The sequence below is a fragment of the Myxine glutinosa genome, chromosome 12, assembly GCF_964187855.1.
Source record: "Myxine glutinosa chromosome 12, kmMyxGlut1.1, whole genome shotgun sequence".
NCBI lineage: Eukaryota > Metazoa > Chordata > Myxini > Myxiniformes > Myxinidae > Myxine > Myxine glutinosa.
In genome coordinates, this window is record NC_136272.1 from 56310610 (window position 1) to 56332534 (window position 21925).

General features: G+C 46.4%; 1 protein-coding gene across 7 annotated transcripts in view; it reads right to left on the reverse strand.

Moving 5' to 3' along the window:
• Nucleotides 1-21925, reverse strand: part of LOC137412947 (general transcription factor 3C polypeptide 1) — a 322675-nt gene that overhangs the window by 258964 nt on the left and 41786 nt on the right. For all 7 annotated transcript variants that reach the window (XM_078766833.1, XM_078766836.1, XM_078766832.1 and 4 more), the window contains exon 11: nucleotides 21364-21636. In XM_078766833.1, coding sequence (XP_078622959.1) covers nucleotides 21364-21636 — 273 coding nt within the window. The remainder of the gene's footprint in view (nucleotides 1-21363; nucleotides 21637-21925) is intronic.

Below are 21925 nucleotides of genomic sequence, written 5' to 3' on the forward strand. Positions count from 1 at the left end.
GAGCAGTATTCCATTGAGCTACGGATGACAGCCTTGTATGTGGGGAGGAGCTCAGGTGTGCCAAGGAAGGACTTTGTACGACGGAGGATGCCCAGTCGGCGACTGGCTTTGGAGGCCAGCTTGGAAATGTGGTTTTCCCAGGAAAGATCATGGCAGATAGTGAGACCCAAAAGCTTGAGTGACAGAACTTCTTGGAGAGGATTGTTGAGAAATTATTGAAATGTCCTGATAAATTATTGTCCAAACGATTCTTCTTTGTTTGTATGCAGCACGAGGCTGCAGGGTAACATCAATGGCTGAGCCACCGATGCGGTGCCCCCTGTAGGTCAGGGCAGGAATTTGAAATTTGTTCAGGGTGCCGACGACAGCTCGCCTACTCTTTGCGAAGGACACCGTGGGGCCTTTCACGTCCACCAACTAATGCTGGCAGACGGGACGCCCGTTTATCGTGCATCCTAGGGACGGCAGGCACACACATTGATGAATCACCCGGTGACACCACACTCTGATGACAGTTTCTAGCTAGGTCGGGATTCGAATGCAGACTAGACAGCTTGGAGGTGAGCGTGTCTACCTCCAGGCCATCTTGTTGGCCCAAGCAAGTGATTAATAAAACAAGCATTCCGAGTATTGCGCTGCAATACACGTCCCCTACCGGCAAGTCTGTCATCCGGAAAACTGTTGGGGAAATTACCAAGGGTTATTTACCCACAGGTTCTGAATCATTCCCAATCGCGAATTACCTCAGGATGGGCTCACCTGTGATTCGCACTCGGGACTTCGATTTATACACCTCAGAGACAGGTCAGCAGAAGCACGAGAAAATACGTTGTTGATAAAGAACCTTTCGCGTCGCTAAATGTCAGTAATTTATTATATGTTCTGGTTCACGATCAATGTGTGTATGTATGTATGTATGTATGTATGTATGTATGTATGTATGTATGTATGTATGTATGTATGTATGTATATATATATATGTATGTATATATATATATATATATATATATATATTGTTACGGTTCTCTACGCCGCCCTTCTTCCCCTTACCAGATAAATCCCCTCGTCTTTCTGGGCTTGGCGGAACCGAGACTTGCAACGTCCCTTCCTGACAAACGCGGGGTAGGGCTTCGCGACCACTCCTCGCTCGTACCTAATTCCCCGCGCTGCCCTGGGAGCGAGGAAACAAGCCTCGCACGAACCACGTTTGGTTTGAGCACGCCGAGCGGATTGCGTACACGTGGTCCGCGCAGTTACCTGGATGTTGGACCCCAATTAAAGCGGTTGTGCTCGTGCCACGCTTAGTCAAATGAGGAAACCACAGGAACGATCGAATCAGGAAGAAAGGAAGAACAAAGGGTTTAATTATTCCCACACGTATATACAATGTTCAGGGACGCAGAGACACAGAGCAGCCTTAAACAGTCTTAACTTAATTCCAGACAACGGGCCCATCTCACACTCACACAGGGAATTGCAGATGGATAGATGCTCCCCAACGTGTCCACGTCGTCGTCCAGAGACGGCCTCCGTCCGGCTCTCCACGGTCCCCGGCACGTCCCGCAAAGATGGTGGCAGGCGAAGGCAGGGACTCGTAGTGCGTCTTCCGAACAGGGCAGATGATGGGGCGGAATGGCAAGGGGCGGACTTTAGCGCGGCTGGCGGTTACTCAGCCTTTTCTCACTCGCGCGTCGCACAATGCACTGTATTCGGTTTTAAGCGCGTCTGGCTGCGCCCGCGTATATGTACAGTTCGCACACACGGCCAACTCCTCTTCTTCGATAACTCTGAGCTGGTTAGCGCGCGCGTTCTCTGCTTCTAGTTCTCTCACCAAACCTTGTGCAACGCAAGTCCTTTCCTCTCGGCTTTCCCGTGCTAGTCCTCTTGCAATAACTGATCAAGCTCAACACTCAAGCGCCTCTCCTATAACTTGTTACTCGCGCGAGTCCTCTCCCATAACTCTCTCTCGCGCGAGTCCTCCGAGTCCTCTCGAGGGCTTTTGCGCAGCGGGTTTTATAGCTACGCCTCCCGAAGCTTCTGGAACCCTCTCACCACGCCCTGTGACGCAACGCCACCGCCACCACCTCTGAGCTCTGATTGGCGGCTCGCGCTTACCGTCCCCACTGCTGCTGCCGCTCCCGATCCCGATCCCGATCCTCCTAGCCGGCCTAGTGTCAAATCGCTCAAAATCAACCAACGTTAACGCAAAAGAGATTGAGGCTACTGACGTAGGATTGTCGGTGGAGTAGGGCCTATTTTCCTAACTCTACTCAATGCAGAATTAACACTGGAAAGGAACTAATCTCACAAATACTAAGAAATAACTATACCTCAAATGAGGCTGAGGGGTACACCGGAGGGGACTATAGGTTTGCACGCCGTCCCTCCGTCCGTCAGTCCATCAGTCCGTCACACAAAGAACAGTTTTCCGGACTTTTTTCTCAACTTTTAATGCTAATGATTTCAAACTTGGTACATGGTTTCCTCATGATAAGTTACAGGTCAAGTTCGAACTTCACGATGTTTCGATCATTTTTGACAAAGTTATGGCACTTTGAACTTTGAGAATTCTGATAATCCTTAACTCAGTGCCATTTTAAGTTTTAATTTCCTTTAAAAAAGATTTTCTCTACAATAATTGGACCAATTGAGATCAAATTTTCACCATAGGAGGGACTCGGTCTGCAGAATATTTTAATGGTAATTACGACGTCACAGGTCACGTGGTTCGGCCGCCATATTGTTTTTCGTGAAAACACAAAAACCCCTCTTTTCTCTGCAACCGCTGAACAGATCGAGGCCAAACTTTGCAGGCAGAATCGCATACCCATGACGAACAAAAAAGTCAACGAGCATGACGTCATGCATCACATGGTTTCAGAGTTATGACGTTTTTAAGCATGAACCTTTAAAACCGAGCCGCTCTCTCATTTTTGATCCAATCGAGGGGAAACTTCACAGATCTGTTCAGCATGTCAGTCTACGAAAATGTCCTTTTGGAATTTGCGATAGGGCACGTGGTTTGGCAGATATCGTTAATTAAACGAAAATGTTCAAAAAACCAATATCTCTTGTTTATTCGAGAGTTCGCCTCAAGCCGCAAAGCGCGCCCTCAGCCTCGTCTCGTGAACGTCAACAGCGCAACACAGCGCGCGCTTTCGTGAGGGGCGGAGCCAAGCCGAGCAACATATATATATATACACATCGATCATTGATCATTGATCGTGAACCGGAAAATATAATAATTTACTGATATTTAGCGACTCGAAAGGTTCTTTATCAACAACTTATTTTCTCGTGCTTCTCGTGCTGACCTGTCTGCAAGGTGTATAAATCGAAGTCCCGAGTGCGAATCACAGGTGAGCCCGTCCTGAGGTAATTAGCGATTGGGAACGATTCAGAACCTGTGGGTAAATAACCCTTGGTAATTTCCCCAACAGTTTTCCGGACGACAGACTGCCGGTAGGGGGCATGTATTGTAGCGCAATACTCAGAATGCTTGTTTCCTCTTCAAATCCTCCAAAATATAACCCCTGTTTAGTGCCTTAAAATACACAACATGCATTTTAAAGGCCATTTTCCCAACTAGAGCAGGGGTTAGCCTTGCGGTCCCCATGACAATCTTCTCCATTTTGCCCTATTTTCTGCATCTCCTTGTTAACCCCCTTGCCCGCATTTCTTCTTCCACCATCTTTAGCCGAGTCTTTCTCGGACTTCCCCGTCCTCTACTTCCTTCTACATTCATTTCCATCACTCTTCTCAACCAGTCACTTTCATCCATCCTCAACACATGACCAAACCATCTCAACCTGTTCCTCTTCACAGCATCAATCACATGATCTATTCCCATCATCTTTCGCAATTCATCATTTGTCTTCCTCTCTCTCAACGATACTCCACACATCCGTGGAACCATTCGCATTTCCACCCTTTCCAACCTTCGTTGCTGCTCTACGTTCATTACCCATGTCTCGCTCCCATAAATCATAACACTTCTCACACATGCAGCATACACCTTTCCCTTCAGCTTCAACGACACTCCCCTCATCATCAGCAAGCCACTCAGTTCCCGAAACTTCTTACATGCACATCTCACTCGAGTAACCGTTGCCGAGTCTGATCCACCTTCTCCATTCAGCATGTCTCCGAGGTAGCAAAATGTTTTCACACCTTCCAGCTTCATGCCGTCTCCAAGATCTAACTCAACATTTCCTCCATCTGCAGCTCCCTCTGTGCACACCTTACATTTGAATGTAGCTGCCACTGGTTAATGACCCTCTCAGACCACTACATTTTTGATGAACCCACTCAGCGCACATTGTACATTGAATGGAGTTCACTCCGACACCCTTCCTACACACAGCACAGGGCCACTTCCCAGTTCTTTCCACCTCAGCACATGCTTTACCACTTGCCATCACCTTCGTCTTTCCGATATTCACCTTCAGACCTTTTGTCTCCATACATTCCTTCCACTTGTTCATCTTTTCCTTCAGTCCATCCATACTTTCCGCAATCAACACCAGATCATCTGCATACAACAACTCCCACGGTAAACCCTCCTTTACGTTCTGAGCCAGCACCTCCATCACAGCTACAAATAGTAGTGGACTTAGTACCGACCCCTGATGCACTCCCACCTTCACGTCAAACTCACCACTGTTCCCGTCCTTCGTCCTTACAGCTGTGCGCGCTCTTTTGTACATTGCCATCACTACTCTGATCAACCATTCCTCCACTCCTAACTTCCTCAATGCCCATGTCAATACTTCGCGTGGAACCCGATCGAATGCTTTCTCCAAATCAACAAACAACTTCTTCCTCTACTCCATGTACTTCTCCTGCAACTGCCTCACAATGAAAAGCGCGTCTGTCGTTCCTCTTCCTGGCATAAATCCAAACTGCATTTCATCGATCTTCACTTTCTTCCTTATCCTCCTCTCCAACAACCTTTCCAATACCTTCATTCCATGCTCCAATAACGTTATCGCTCGGTACGAGCCACACTCCAGAGGGTCACCTTTCCCCTTGTGTAGAGGGTCGAGGGTACTCATTTCCCAATCCACTGGAATGCGGCCTTCTTTCACCACCAGATTACAGATCTCTGTCATTCTCTTCACACCCCAACTTCCTGCTGCCTTCAACATATCTCCCACAACTCCCGTCGGCCCTCCCGCTTTTCTACCCTTCATTGCTTTTATCGCTTCCTTAACTTCCTTCTCAGTTATCTTCTCTGCCGGTCCTAAAACTGTGTTACTCTCTATGTTGCCATCCCATTCATTCTCTGTATTCAACAGCATTTCCATATATCTTTTCCATCTTCCTTTACTTCCATCTGGGTCGACAACGATTTGTCCCACTTCATCCTCCAAGCAACTCACCCCCATCACATCACACCTCTCTTTCGCTATCTGCTTTGCAATCCTGAATACTGCTTTCTGACCCTCTTCTGAATCCAAGCGTTCTCCGAACATTTTCCTACATGCCTCCTGCGCCTTTGCTACCTCTTTCTTTGCAGCCTTCCTGGCTGCCTTATAACTTTCATGCTCTGCTGTTTCTGCTCCCGTACCCTTCGCCTTCTGCCACTCCTTGAATTTCTTCCTCTTCTCGTCAATCCTCTTTCCAACTTCATCATCCCACCACCATGTTTCCGAGTGCCTCGGTGGTCCTTTTGTCCATCCACATACCTCACCAACGGCTCCCAACAGACTAGCTTTCATTGACATCCAACCACTTTCAAGCTCAACCACATCCTGTTCGACCCTACTCAGCCTCTCTTTTAATGCCTCCCTTACTGTCACCTCTTTCAACCTCCACACCTTCATTCTCGGTTGGTACTTCACCCGCCGAGCTCTCCTCGCACCTTTCACCCTTATGTCACAGACAACCAAGTGGTGCTGTGAAACAGCCTCCTCCCCTGGGATCACCTTTGTGTCCCGGAGGTGCCCCCTATCTCGCCTACGCACCATCAGGTAGTCAACGGTTGTCGTCGACACAACTGACGTGTATGTAACAAGCTTATTATCCTCTTTCTGGAACTGAGTATTACAAATCAACAAATCAGCTCCATCAGCAAACTCCAAAATCCTTTCACCTTCTCCATTTCTCACACCATATCCGTAACCCCCATGAACTCCATCAAAACCATCCATACTCCTTCCCACATGTCCATTTAGATCTCCTCCTACCACAACAACTTCCTCATCTTTCACGTTTTCCATCAACTTGTCTATCGCACACCAGAACTTGTCCTTCTCTTCATCACTCCGGCCAACCTGCGGGGCATATCCCGAGATGACGTTCACCAAGAGCTTTGCAATCATCATTTTCACCATCATCAACCTATCACTCACTCCAGTCACACTCACCACACTGTCTACAAACTCCTCAGAAAACAGGACACCAACACCATTCACACCCTCCAGGCACCCTTGCCACATAAACTTGTATTTCTGTCCCTGCCTACCCTTCACCATTCTCACACCACTTCCCTTCCATCTCATCTCTTGCACACAACATATGTCCACTCTTCTTCTGACCAATACTTCCACCACTTCTCCTGATCTCCCTGTCATTGTCCCTACATTCCATGTCCCAAACCTCAGAAACCGATCTCCACTCGGGCTGTACCCTGCCCATATGTAGTTGTAATTGTCATGGTTCTCTTTTTGAGGCAATGTTTTTATGGCCGGATGCCCTTCCTGACGCCAACCCTCTTAGTCCTCTCTTATGACACGCAGGGATACGGTGTACCTATTCTAATCCAGGGTATACACTGGGAAACGTTTAAAACATGGAAATTCTGGGGGAGGGGGTGGGGGGGAGGCGGCGTCAGCATCACGGCTGCGGTTTAAACATATTTAAATAATATTTAAACAAAACCATGAAAAACAATCTGGGAAAAGTCTCTAAGTGAGAACGTGGATTTGAGAAAGCAGGAGCAGGGGTGGAAGAAAAACGAGATATAGGGGGCGGGGCACAAGTCGAGACGAGGAGGAGAGCGAACAAGCATGTGTCCGGCAGGAGAGAAAGAATTAATATAGAATTTTTTTTTTTTCTTTATTTGTTTGTTCTGTTTTCAAAACGCTGGACAAAGGGTAAGATGTTCATGAGAGGTAGGGGGGAGAAAAGAAAATCAAAGAAACAAGCAAATACTATGAAGGAAAGAACCCATATTCACAAAACACTGACGGGGGGGAGGGAGCCCGGAGAGACCAGGCCGCGCAGGAGGCGCGAACAAAAAAACGACTAATTACACACAAATTTGCAACAACTACAAAACCAAATAGAAACACACAATAACACATACACAACAAAATACCCAGCGGAAATTTGACAAAGACACGAACGGGAAAACACTCAAACTTTGATGCCGTGGAGAGATCGAAGCAAGCCTCGTCGCTGGAGGGACCGGAAGTCGCATAAAATAAATGCCTTAAAATAAATAAATGAATAAATAAAATAATCAATTCCTTATTACACCTCCAAACATTTCACCTCCCCCGACCTCCCTACTTCCCCCACTTCTACTTCCTCATCCGCACTCTCCTCAATTTTTGCCGTTTTCCACTCTGCATTCCCACTGTAATCGTGAAAGTAATCACCACACAGCTCAACATTCTTTTCTTCAAGCTATTGCTTTACCCTTCTTCTCCCTAACCTTCAATAATAATAATGAAAAAAAACAAAAGGGATAATTGCTCCTGCTATACCTACCAACTGCTTATATATGTTATGCACCATCAGTAGATTTGCGCTATCGACCGATCGCGCTGCGCTATCGATGGATCCATCGTTCGTGCAGGCATCGGTACATCGATTGATCGCGATGCAAAGCGAAGGCAAATCGATGCGAAGGCATCGATCGATTGTGCGCTTGCGCTATCGATGGATTCGTTTTTCAAACAAAGTTTTTAGAGCAAATGATTAAGACTGTCCAAGTTTTGGAGAGGCTTTTTGATCTTTTCATTACTCATCCTTTGTTCTATTTGTGAGATACTTAATCACATCCTTTGCTTCTCCTGTCTTTGTTCTAGAGACCAGAAAATTAGTTGATTTCACAACTTTTGAGTCATTTTCATGGGTTTCTAGCCCATCACTGGCCTATAAAATGGGTCGTCTTTATTCGGAAGTTAAATTCTCCATTGCATTATAATTCACTTTCCTTGTTCTTCTTCGAAAGTCAGTTTTTCAAATAGATCCTTCAATCATTCCAACACTTACAGCGAATGTGACATGTGTTTAATTATTTCAAGAACAGGGGAAGTACAATGTTCCCATCCACTTACTTCAATCGAACATGCATTCTCTACTTCTTGAGATCATGTCATAAAGGAGGGATCTAACATGCATTCTCTTCTTCTTGAGATCATGTCATAAAGGAGGGATCCAACATGCATTCTCTTCTTCTTGAGATCATGTCATAAAGGAGGGATCGAACATGCATTCTCTACTTCTTGAGATCATGTCATAAAGGAGGGATCGAACATGCATTCTCTTCTTCTTGAGATCATGTCATAAAGGAGGGATCGAACATGCATTCTCTACTTCTTGAGATCATGTCATAAAGGAGGGATCGAACATGCATTCTCTACTTCTTGAGATCATGTCATAAAGGAGGGATCGAACATGCATTCTCTACTTCTTGAGATCATGTCATAAAGGAGGGATCTAACATGCATTCTCTACTTCTTGAGATCATGTCATAAAGGAGGGATCCATCATGCATTCTCTACTTCTTGAGATCATATCATAAAGGAGGGATCTAACATGCATTCTCTACCTCTTGAGATCATGTCATAAAGGAGGGATCTAACATGTATTCTCTACTTCTTGAGATCATGTCATAAAGGAGGGATCTAACATGTATTCTCTACTTCTTGAGATGATGTCATAAAGGAGGGATCTAACATGTATTCTCTACTTCTTGAGATGATGTCATAAAGGAGGGATCTAACATGTATTCTCTACTTCTTGAGATGATGTCATAAAAGAGGGATCTAACATGTATTCTCTACTTCTTGAGATCATGTCATAAAGGAGGGATCTAACATGCATTCTCTACTTCTTGAGATCATGTCATAAAGGAGGGATCTAACATGTATTCTCTACTTCTTGAGATCATGTCATAAAGGAGGGATCTAACATGCATTCTCTACTTCTTGAGATCATGTCATAAAGGAGGGATCTAACATGTATTCTCTACTTCTTGAGATGATGTCATAAAAGAGGGATCTAACATGTATTCTCTACCTCTTGAGATCATGTCATAATGGAGGGATAACATGCATTCTCTACTTCTTGAGATCATGTCATAAAGGAGGGATCCATCATGCATTCTCTACTTCTTGAGATCATGTCATAAAGGAGGGATCGAACATGCATTCTCTACTTCTTGAGATCATGTCATAAAAGAGGGATCTAACATGTATTCTCTACCTCTTGAGATCATGTCATAAAGGAGGGATAACATGCATTCTCTACCTCGTGAAATCACGTCATAAAGGAGGTATCTAACATGCATTGCATCATTACATCTTGGCACATTGCATTGGAGTCCCATTGAGTCGATGATGACGAGAATGGCACTCCCCCAGTCGGAGGACTGAGAGTCAACCAGATTCCATTATAATGCGAGGTCTCGGGATTGCTTGGTGCATCGCCTCCATGATGTGCATGTTCATGTCAGTAACAGTCCAAAGAGCCAATCCCCATTTGTCTGAGCAAATAAATCGTTTCCTTCCACGTCTGCATTTCCGGGATTTTTGTGTGTGTCCAGACGAACTGCAAAACGAAAAGCTTCGCCTGTTCTTCTTTGTTATTTTTAAACTTTGTTCCTCTAAACGTTTATTCATTTTATTAATCGTTCCTTTTGTCCATCTCCAGTGTCAATCTCTTCCTTGTCTGTTCCCTCCCCGACTTCTACTTACAAACTGTATCCTACAAGCTCTATCCCTTCCATGCGTCGCACTCCAAGTCTCCTCCCTCTAATCCCTCCTATCACCATTCCATCACGACCTATCCCCATTCCCCCAACCCTTCCTCTTCAAATCTTGTTCCTGCTCCCACCTCCACCATATCACTACCCAGTCCTATATTTCACTCCCCACCCTTTCCCTCCTCCCCTATGGACACGCCTTTTCTCATCGTCTCCCTCCCACTCAAAACTTCTCTCACACCTCCCTCTCAATCAGGCCACCTCTTGCCTCCTCAAAGCAAACTTCGCTCTCTTCCCCCTCCAAGCTTCCACTTCACTCTTCTCCAAAGTTCCCCCTCCACCTTCTCCCTTCTCCCTGAAGTTATTCCTCCTCATCTCTCTCTCACCTTCAAATCTCCCCCTTCATCCCTCCTTTTCAAAGTTGCACCTCACACATCCACAAAGCTGCCTCCTCCCCCAGCCCTCCCTCTTCAATCTCATTCCTACAATCTTCTACGTCCCAATGCCCCATCTCATATTACTCCTCACTGTGCCTCATCACATCACCAGGTAGACCTTTGTCATCCTTCACCTAATACTGCCCTCTCTCCAAGCTCTTCTGCAATCTTTGACACACTGTCAACAGCTGTCCCTACCTCCGCCTCTCCTCCCTCGTCTTACAATCTCCCTCCCCTCCCCTCCCTTGTACCCGACGTTCCCCACCCTCCCTTCATGGTGTGGACCTCAAACATCCGGGGCCTTCGTCAAACCTGCCTGATCTCTCCATACAGGTTGCCTAAGACAAACCATACTTGATCTGCATAACAGAAACCTTCCTACTTTAAGAGATCTCTGACTTCTTAGTTTCTCTCCCTGGTTACTCCCTCTTCAGGTATGATAGACCAGAACTTTGTCATGGCAGCAGAGTCGCTCTCTTTATAAAAATTTAAAAAACTCTATTCCTCACTGCCTTACCAACACCCCCCCAGGAGTACATCTGGCTACAACTTAACATCTGCTCCCACCTTTTGTTTATAGGTGTGTTGTAACGTCCACCAAACAGCGAGGACTCCATTTTTATCTCGCTCTCCGCCAGCATGTACCAAATAAAATCCACTTATCCCCAACTCTTTCTTCCTCATATGTGGTGATTTCAATTGTCATCATGCCAGTTGGCTGGGTGTGGGTACCTCTCTCACCAGCCATGGCTCCTCAGCAAAGTGCTTCTGTGACTCATTGGGACTGAAACAATCTGTCAATTTCCCAACCCGGATCTCAGTCAACGGAGCATCATTTCTTCTAGACTTGGTTATGACAAACTTCCCTGCAAATGTCTGTCTTCTTCTTCTGTTCCAATCGGTTCTTCTGATCATGTGCTTGTTAAAATCGACATCTCTCTGGCCGTTCTCCGAGAGCCTCCTCAGCGCCGACGGGCCTTGCATTTCAAGCCAACTGGCATGGTCTTCAAGCAGCCATCAATCATCTGGTCTCCCATCTCCACTGCCACTGAAATAAACTCATCCTGGGAACTTTTCCAAAGAAAATTGCTCTCTCTCATGCACAGATTTATCCCATCTCGTCTTCAGTTGTCATGCACTTCCTCCCGTCCTTGGTACACTGAAGTTTGTGATGAGGCAGTTGCCCTGAAACAAATTGCCTCATGGAATGCAAATCCAACTAAAGGCAATCTCTGTTCCTTCCACAAAGCCTGAACCAAGTGTGTGTCCACTTAATTGACATATGTGGGAGAATTACACGCCCAGACCAGGAATCAAACCCAGGTCCTATGGTGAACCGTACCAGTGCTCTGCCATCTGAGCTATCTGGGCTATCTGGGCGACACTAACCAAGCATGCAATTTTCCCACAGATACAAATGCCACTCTCCTTCCGTCACTGCTTCCGGGGCACTTGCAGCCAACCATGGGAGCACCAATGGCCTGTTTAATTGTGTCTACACTCAGGAGAGCAAGGAAACAATATTGCAGAAATCTCAAGACTGAACTCTCAAACCTGTCTCCATCCTCCAAATTCTGGTGGCGTCTGGTCAAATCTGTTTCTGGTGTTTGTTCCCCCTCCATCCCCTCCCTTACCTCAAACTGCTACAGTATGCAGGTGACACTGCACGTGAAAAAGCTGAATGCCTCAACCCTGTGCTTGCCTCAAAATCTTGTGTCCCAAACCCATCTCTCTCTGTACCCACCTTACCCAGTCCAACCCAGCTGCTCCTGGACTCTGTGTCCTTCTCTCCCGACAAGGTGGAGAAGTTTCTGGCAAACCTCGACTCTGCAACTGGAAAATTCTACAACTGGAAAAAAGGCATCGAGACCATGGGCCGAGCCTCCAAAATCTGTCTAGTTTTTGACTTTCGTGACCCACCTCTGGTATCTACCTGAAATTTTGCAAAGATTTAGATAAAAAAATCACTTAGAAAGAATTCACAACTCGTCAGTGCAAAAAGTTGCACATTAATTAGTTATGCTAATTAGCAAAATCTATAGCGCCATCTTGTGTCCATTATTATATAGTGTACAACTGAATGGGAATTCTAAATATAAAGTATGTAGTCTATGTAGAGATGGGGAAACTGTCCAGGAGTTTGGGTGATCGAGGTCCAACACCCTCTCTCACACACACACCAACACCTACACCAACATCTACACCAACACCTACACCAACACGTACACCAACACACACACACACGTACACCAACACACACACACACACAAACACACACACACACACACCACAAGCAAATGATTTTTAAAAAAGTTTTACCAGAAGATGGCCATTCGAATTTAAATATCAAACTGAGTTAAAAAAAAAAAAAAACACCTTTAGAGGCCATTTTTTCCCCGCAAGCGGGGGTTGGCCTTTTTCGGGAACTGTGGTTGTTGTTGTTTTTCGGTCCCCTTTTTGAAGCAATGTTTTACGGCCGGATGCCCTTCCTGGCGCCAACCCTTTTTGCCGCCTTTAACGACAAGCAGGGAATTACCAGTGAACTGGTACTCAATTTGCCGACCTCGGAAGGATGACAGGCTGAGTCAACCCCCCTGGCGTTAATTCAGCGATTGACCGGGATTCGAACCCAGGATCCTAGGATCCTAAGCCGGCACCCTAGCCGCTAGCCCAACACCAGGGACTAAATATCAAACTGAGTGATATATATATTTTTTAATTCTTGATGAACTGAAATTAATTATCAAACTAGTTATCCAAGCTCTTATTAAAAATGAATTGGAATGTTATAAAAAATAACATTTATGAAAAAATTAACTTGTTAAAAATCTTATTAAATTGGTTCACGCATGATGTAAATCAGGTGTTATAAACGCAGCCAGGTGAAGTGAATGAATGAATGAATGAATTGATTAATGCAAGACTTGTTAAGTGTTTACAGTACCGTTCATAAACATACAGAGCACGACCTCAACCGTTCATCAACATCGAGCACGACCTCGACCGTTCATAAACATACAGAGCACGACCTCAACCGTTCATCAACATCGAGCACGACCTCGACCGTTCATAAACATACAGAGCACGACCTCAACCGTTCATCAACATCGAGCACGACCTCGACCGTTCATCAACATCGAGCACGACTTCAACCGTTCATAAACATACAGAGCACGACCTCAACCGTTCATCAACATCGAGCACGACCTCGACCGTTCATAAACATACAGAGCACGACCTCAACCGTTCATAAACATACAGAGCACGACCTCAACCGTTCATCAACATCGAGCACGACCTCGACCGTTCATAAACATACAGAGCACGACCTCAACCGTTCATCAACATCGAGCACGACCTCGACCGTTCATAAACATACAGAGCATGACCTCAACCGTTCATAAACATCGAGCACGACCTCGACCGTTCATAAACATACAGAGCACGACCTCAACCATTCATCAACATAGAGCACGACCTCGACCGTTCATAAACATACAGAGCACGACCTCAACCGTTCATCAACATCGAGCACGACCTCGACCGTTCATAAACATACAGAGCACGACCTCAACCGTTCATCAACATCGAGCACGACCTCGACCGTTCATAAACATACAGAGCACGACCTCAACCGTTCATAAACATACAGAGCACGACCTCAACCGTTCATCAACATAGAGCACGACCTCGACCGTTCATAAACATAGAGCACGACCTCAACCGTTCATAAACATACCGAGCACGACCTCAACCATTCATCAACATAGAGCACGACCTCGACCGTTCATAAACATAGAGCACAACCTCAACCGTTCATCAACATAGAGCACGACCTCGACCGTTCATAAACATAGAGCACGACCTCAACCGTTCATAAACATACAGAGCACGACCTCAACCGTTCATCAACATAGAGCACGACCTCGACCGTTCATAAACATACAGAGCACGACCTCAACCGTTAATCAACATAGAGCACGACCTCGACCGTTCATAAACATACAGAGCACGACCTCAACCGTTCATCAACATAGAGCACAACCTCGACCGTTCATAAACATAGAGCACGACCTCGACCGTTCATAAACATACAGAGCACGACCTCAACCGTTCATCAACATAGAGCACGACCTCAACCGTTCATCAACATAGAGCACGACCTCGACCGTTCATAAACATAGAGCACGACCTCAACCGTTCTTCAACAAAGAGCACGACCTCGACCGTTCATAAACATAGAGCACGACCTCGACCGTTCATAAACATAGAGCACGACCTCGACCGTTCATAAACATACAGAGCACGACCTCGACCGTTCATAAACATACAGAGCACGACCTCAACCATTCATAAACATACAGAACACGACCTCGACCGTTCATAAACATACAGAGCACGACCTCGACCGTTCACAAACATACAGAGCACGACCTCGACAGTTCATAAACATACAGAGCACGACCTCGACCGTCCATAAACACACAGAGCACGACCTCGACTGTTCATAAACACAGAGCATGACCTCGACCGTTCATGAACTTGCAGAGCACGACCTCGACCGTTCATAAACATACAGAGCACGACCTCGACCGTTCATAAACATACAGAGCACGACCTCGACCGATCATAAACATAGAGCACGACCTCGACCGTTCATGAACTTAGAGCACGACCTCAACCATTCATGAACTTACAGAGCACAACCTCAACCGTTCATAAACATACAGAGCACGACCTCGACCGTTCATAAACATACAGAGCACGACCTCGACCATTCATAAACATACAGAGCACGAACTCGACCGTTCATAAACATACCGAGCATGACCTCGACACGTTCATAAACACAGAGCACGACCTCGACCATTCATGAACTAACAGAGCACGACCTCGACCGTTCATGAACTTACAGAGCATGACCTCGACCGTTCATAAACATAGAGCACGACCTCGACCGTTCATAAACATAGAGCACGACCTCAACCATTCATAAACATAGAGCACGACCTCGACCGTTCATAAACATAGAGCACGACCTCAACCATTCATAAACATAGAGCACGACCTCGAACGTTCATAAACACAGAGCACGACCTCGACCGTTCATAAACACAGAGCACGACCTCGACCATTCATGAACTGACAGAGCACGACCTCGCCCGTTCATGAACTTACAGAGCACGACCTCGACGTTCATGAACATAGAGCACGACCTCGACTGTTCATAAACACAGAGCACGTCCTCGACTGTCCATGAACATAGAGCACGACCTCGACCATTCATGAACTAACAGAGCACGACCTCGACCGTTCATGAACTTACAGAGCACGACCTCGACCGTTCATAAACATAGAGCACAACCTCGACCATTCATAAACACAGAGCACGTCCTCGACCGTTCATGAACATAGAGCACGACCTCGACCATTCATGAACTTACAGAGCACGACCTCAACCATTCATAAACATACAGAACACGACCTCGACCGTTCATAAACATACAGAGCACGACCTCGACCGTTCACAAACATACAGAGCACGACCTCGACAGTTCATAAACATACAGAGCACGACCTCGACCGTCCATAAACACACAGAGCACGACCTCGACTGTTCATAAACACACAGAGCATGACCTCGACCGTTCATGAACTTGCAGAGCACGACCTCGACCGTTCATAAACATACAGAGCACGACCTCGACCGTTCATAAACATACAGAGCACGACCTCGACCGATCATAAACATAGAGCACGACCTCGACCGTTCATGAACTTAGAGCACGACCTCAACCATTCATGAACTTACAGAGCACAACCTCAACCGTTCATAAACATACAGAGCACGACCTCGACCGTTCATAAACATACAGAGCACGACCTCGACCATTCATAAACATACAGAGCACGAACTCGACCGTTCATAAACATACCGAGCATGACCTCGACACGTTCATAAACACAGAGCACGACCTCGACCATTCATGAACTAACAGAGCACGACCTCGACCGTTCATGAACTTAGAGCACGACCTCGACCGTTCATAAACATAGAGCACGACCTCGACCGTTCATAAACATAGAGCACGACCTCAACCATTCATAAACATAGAGCACGACCTCGACCGTTCATAAACATAGAGCACGACCTCAACCATTCATAAACATAGAGCACGACCTCGAACGTTCATAAACACAGAGCACGACCTCGACCGTTCATAAACACAGAGCACGACCTCGACCATTCATGAACTGACAGCACGACCTCGCCCGTTCATGAACTTACAGAGCACGACCTCGACGTTCATGAACATAGAGCACGACCTCGACTGTTCATAAACACAGAGCACGTCCTCGACTGTCCATGAACATAGAGCACGACCTCGACCATTCATGAACTAACAGAGCACGACCTCGACCGTTCATGAACTTACAGAGCACGACCTCGACCGTTCATAAACATAGAGCACAACCTCGACCATTCATAAACACAGAGCACGTCCTCGACCGTTCATGAACATAGAGCACGACCTCGACCATTCATGAACTTACAGAGCACGACCTCGACCATTCATAAACATACAGAGCACGACCTCGAGCGTTCATAAACATAGAGCACGACCTCGACCGTTCATGAACTTACAGAGCACGACCTCGACCGTTCATGAACTTAGAGCACGACCTCGACCGTTCATGAACTTACAGAGCACGACTCGACCGTTCATGAACTTACAGAGCACGACTCGACCGTTCATGAACTTACAGAGCACGACCTCGACCGTTCATGAACTTTCAGAGCACGACCTCGACCGTTCATAAACATAGAGCACGACCTCGACCGTTCATAAACATAGAGCACGTCCTCGACCGTTCATGAACATAGAGCACGACCTCGACCATTCATGAACTTACAGAGCACGACCTCGACCATTCATAAACATACAGAGCACGACCTCGAGCGTTCATAAACATAGAGCACGACCTCGACCGTTCATGAACTTACAGAGCACGACCTCGACGGTTCATAAACATACAGAGCACGACCTCGACCATTCATAAACATACAGAGCATGACCTCGACCGTTCATAAACATACAGAGCACGACCTCGACCGTTCATGAACTTACACAGCACAACCACGACCGTTCATAAGCATACAGAGCACGACCTCGACCATTCATGAACTTAGAGCATGACCTCGACCGTTCATAAACATAGAGCACGACCTCGACCGTTCATAAACACAGAGCACGACCTCGACCGTTCATAAACATACAGAGCACGACCTCGACCGTTCATAAACACACAGAGCACGACCTCGACCGTTGATAAACATACAGAGCATGACCTCGACCGTTCATAAACATACAGAGCACGACCTCGACCGTTCATAAACATAGAGCACGACCTCGACCGTTCATGAACTTGGAACATGACCTCGACCGTTCATGAACTTACAGAGCATGACCTCGACCGTTCATAAACACAGACCATGACCTCGACCGTTCATAAACATACAGAGCACGACCTCGACCGTTCATAAACATTGAGCACGACCTCGACCGTTCATAAACACAGAGCACGACCTCGACCGTTCATAAACATACAGAGCACAACGTCGACCGTTCATAAACATAGAGCACGACCTCGACCGTTCATAAACATAGAGCACGACCTCGACCGTTCATGAACTTACAGAGCATGACCTCGACCGTTCATAAACATAGAGCACGACCTCAACCATTCATAAACATAGAGCACGACCTCGACCGTTCAGAAACATAGAGCACGACCTCGACCGTTCATAAACATACAGAGCACGACCTCGACCGTTCATAAACATAGAGCACGACCTCGACCGTTCATAAACATAGAGCACGACCTCGACCGTTCATGAACTTGGAACACGACCTCGACCGTTCATGAACTTACAGAGCACAATGTCGACCGTTCATAAACATAGAGCACGACCTCGACCGTTCATAAACATAGAGAACGACCTCGACCGTTCATAAACATACAGAGCACGACCTCGACCGTTCATGAACTTACAGAGCACGACCTCGACCGTTCATGAACTTACAGAGCACGACCTCGACCGTTTCTCTTCCGCCAGAGGTTTTATGAGGAGGTTTTTTATGAGGAGGTTTAGAGGTTTTATGACACATTGACGTCCTCGAGCGAATCGTTTGCGAAAGTTGTTAACGGGATGACATTGGAAACAACATACTTCGTAGTCGACGAAAGGTTTCGCTCCCTTGTGGATATTGGTTTAGACTACGTGATCTCTCGGCACGACCTACAGGTGGAGCCGATCCCCAAGACAGAAGACGTACAGAGTCAGCTAGCTGAGCCACACCTTGCTTTTTCATCGAAGCACTTCTCGGCGACCAGCGTGACCACAGGTGCGTCCTTGGCTTGCCGCATGGTCTGGATGTTCTCCAGCTGTTCCCGCCAACGCAAAGGTTCCCAGCACTTTGTCCCATTTCCCTCAGAATCCACATGTTGCTCATAACGAACCGTGACCCGATTCGGCCGTCTCGACTTGCTCGGGTCGACCTGCTCCTCCAAACGTGCAGCTGTTGGCGCCACGGGCACGAGGCTCCGAGATGCTCTCGTTCGTCTGGTCAACATCATCCCGACACTTGCAACCAAAACATATAATTCCATGGCCTTCCTTCGCCTTCGCCTTCCATGGCTGCATCTGACTACATGTAAGTCGCCATGACAGCTGCGCCAGCACTGTATGTACAGTCTGAAACGAAGCGCGCGATTGGCTGATTAGCGCTCACGGCCACTCGTGGCCTATGTTACATGTGCTGTGATTGGACAATATTTATTAAAAAGATCGTCAACATTTTAGGTGGTTTTTCCACATTTTGAAAATATGTGCAAGTTTTGTGCTTGACGAGTTTCAGATATTAATTCTGTAATATTTTTACACAACATATTATAAATGCAGGTAGATATGCGAGGTGGGTCACGAAAGTAATTCAAAACAGGGACTCGGCCCACGGTCTAATCACGCCACAGGTCCTAAAATCCAGCTCTGTCGCTCTATCTCACACTCTCTCTGTTCTCTTCACCCTCTCTTTTGCTCAAGGTCATCTACCATCTGCTTGGAAATCAGCAAACATCACCGCTTTACACAAAAAAGGTGCAAAAACAGATCCTTGCAACTACAGACCAATCAGCCTGCTCCCAATTATCAACAAGGTCATGGAATCAATCATTGCTTCGAATATGAAATCTTTCCTCTTCTCCAATGACTTGATCTCTGATCATCAATTTGGTTTCAGACCAGGTCACTCGACTCTGGACATGCTGCTTCTGCTGTCTCAACAATAGATGGGGGTCCTCAACCCGAAACAGGAAATCAGAGCTGTCTCCCTTGACATATATTGTGTGTTCAATACGGTCTGGCACCCCGCTCTGCTCACCAAACTCTCCTCCTATGGTATCCATGGAACTCTCCAGTCATGGCTTGCGGACTTCCTCTCTGGTCGTAGTCAACGTGTGGCCCTGAATGGATTTCTCTCATCTCCCCTTCCTGTTCTGGCTGGAGTTCCCCAAGGTAGTGTTCTGGGCCCTGTGCTTTTTCTAATCTTCATAAATGATCTCTCCGACTCTCTGGAAAATCGTCTCTATCTCTTTGCTGATGACAAGACCCTCTGCCATACCATTTCTCATCCCACAGATCGGCAAGCAGCAGCCTCTTCACTTTCTGCAAACCTGGAAAAAATATATATATATATCACCTGACATATCTGATACTCTCATATTGTCTCTCCGAAAAGACCGTCTGGACAACCCTCCCATCTACTTTCTCAAAAATCCTCTCGAAGAAGTTCTGTCGTTCAAGCTTTTGGGTCTCACTATCTGCCATGATCATTCCTGGGAAAACCACATTTCCAAGCTGGCCTTCAAAGCCAGTCGCCGACTGGGCATCCTCCGTCGTGCGACGTCCTTCCTTGGCACACCTGAGCTCCTCACCACATACAAGGCTTTCATACACAGCTTGATGGAATACTGCTCTCCCCTCTCGGCTGGTGCACCTGCCTCACACCTAGCTCGGCTACACACTGTTGAAATCAAAGCTTTCAGAATCATTGGTGTTTTCCACGATGAAGATGATTCTGACAGCCTTTCACTTTCTCACCGCAAGCAGGTAGGTGGCCTTTCTGTCTTCTACCAACTCCTCTCCGGCCTTGCTCCCCCAGCTCTCTCTGTGCTCTGTCCCCCAAATATTCCTGCAGGATGCACAGAGTCTACCAGAAACACTCTTATGGTTAAACTACCAAAATCAAGACTCTCTATTCACCTTCACTCTTTCATTCCTCTTTTCTCCCACCTCTGGAACAAACTCCCTCCCTCTCTTCAATCACACTCCTCCCCCCAGGTCTTCAAAACAGCTCTTCACCACCATCTCTTATCTTCCCCCATCCAAAACGTTGATCGTTTCTCCCGCTGTTAATCCACCCCAAACCCACATCTTCAATTTCCGTTTTCTTTCCTGAAAGCCCCTGTGATGTCCATCTTGTTTATCCCGTGTACCCTGCCCTAGTCCTCTGTCTTCCACAGATCTCCTGATGTCCCTGTTCTCTACTATTGATGTGCTTCGCTCTCTCACCCCCTCTCGTCTCCTGCTTCCTTTGTTATATGTGTCAGCTCCTATACGAGCCTCGACTTGGTATACAAACAAATAAAAATAATAATAATAACCAATCCGCTTTTTCTCGGCTGCACAAACGGATAGCGAAACATTGGATCCTGCAGTGTTAGCAATCCCTAATAAAGCATGCCATTCAATTTGCTGAATATTACAGGAGCAGGAAGTTGTTTGCATTCATAAAGCGTAAAGGAAGACCGATTAAGGATACATATATTCATAAGGACAAGAGATCGAAGATAAAGATCTCACAAGGCACCTTTTTCACCTTGCCTTGAGAGAAAATATCTAGGTCTCCCAAAAGCATTAAAACTTACCCGATTCAAACAGAGATACATCTGTCAACGTGATATAATTGGCTGGAGCACCATCACCATTCCCTGGGAAGTCTTCCAAACTCATCTGGCCCACATTTATTATTTCTTCTCGTTCCTTTACTCCTCTTCCTCTACCTCTACCTCTTGCATTTTTGTTTTTCTTTTGACCAGCCCCTCGGGCCTTGGTCGACCCTCGAGGCCGACCACGAGGTTTGGGAAGAGCAGATGGAGGTTTGGGAAGAGCAGATGGAGGCTTGGGAATAAATGGTGGTGCTGTTTGGAGATGGGTTGAGGGAGGGGGTAGGGAGGAAAAGGTAATAAAAAAAGATATGAAAGAATGGAGTAAAATAACGGAGTTCACAATCACATAATCACTTCCGCGCTATTAAACAATGGTTTCAGCCGATTAAGTTCATAAACACCAACGATGATGGCCACCCAGCAGAATTACAGTGTTGAACCAAGAAAATGGTGAAAAGTGCATAAAAGTCATAAGAAAAGAAAGGAACAGGTCATTTCGGTTAAATAGAACACATAAGCTTCATTGTGAAATATTATTTAA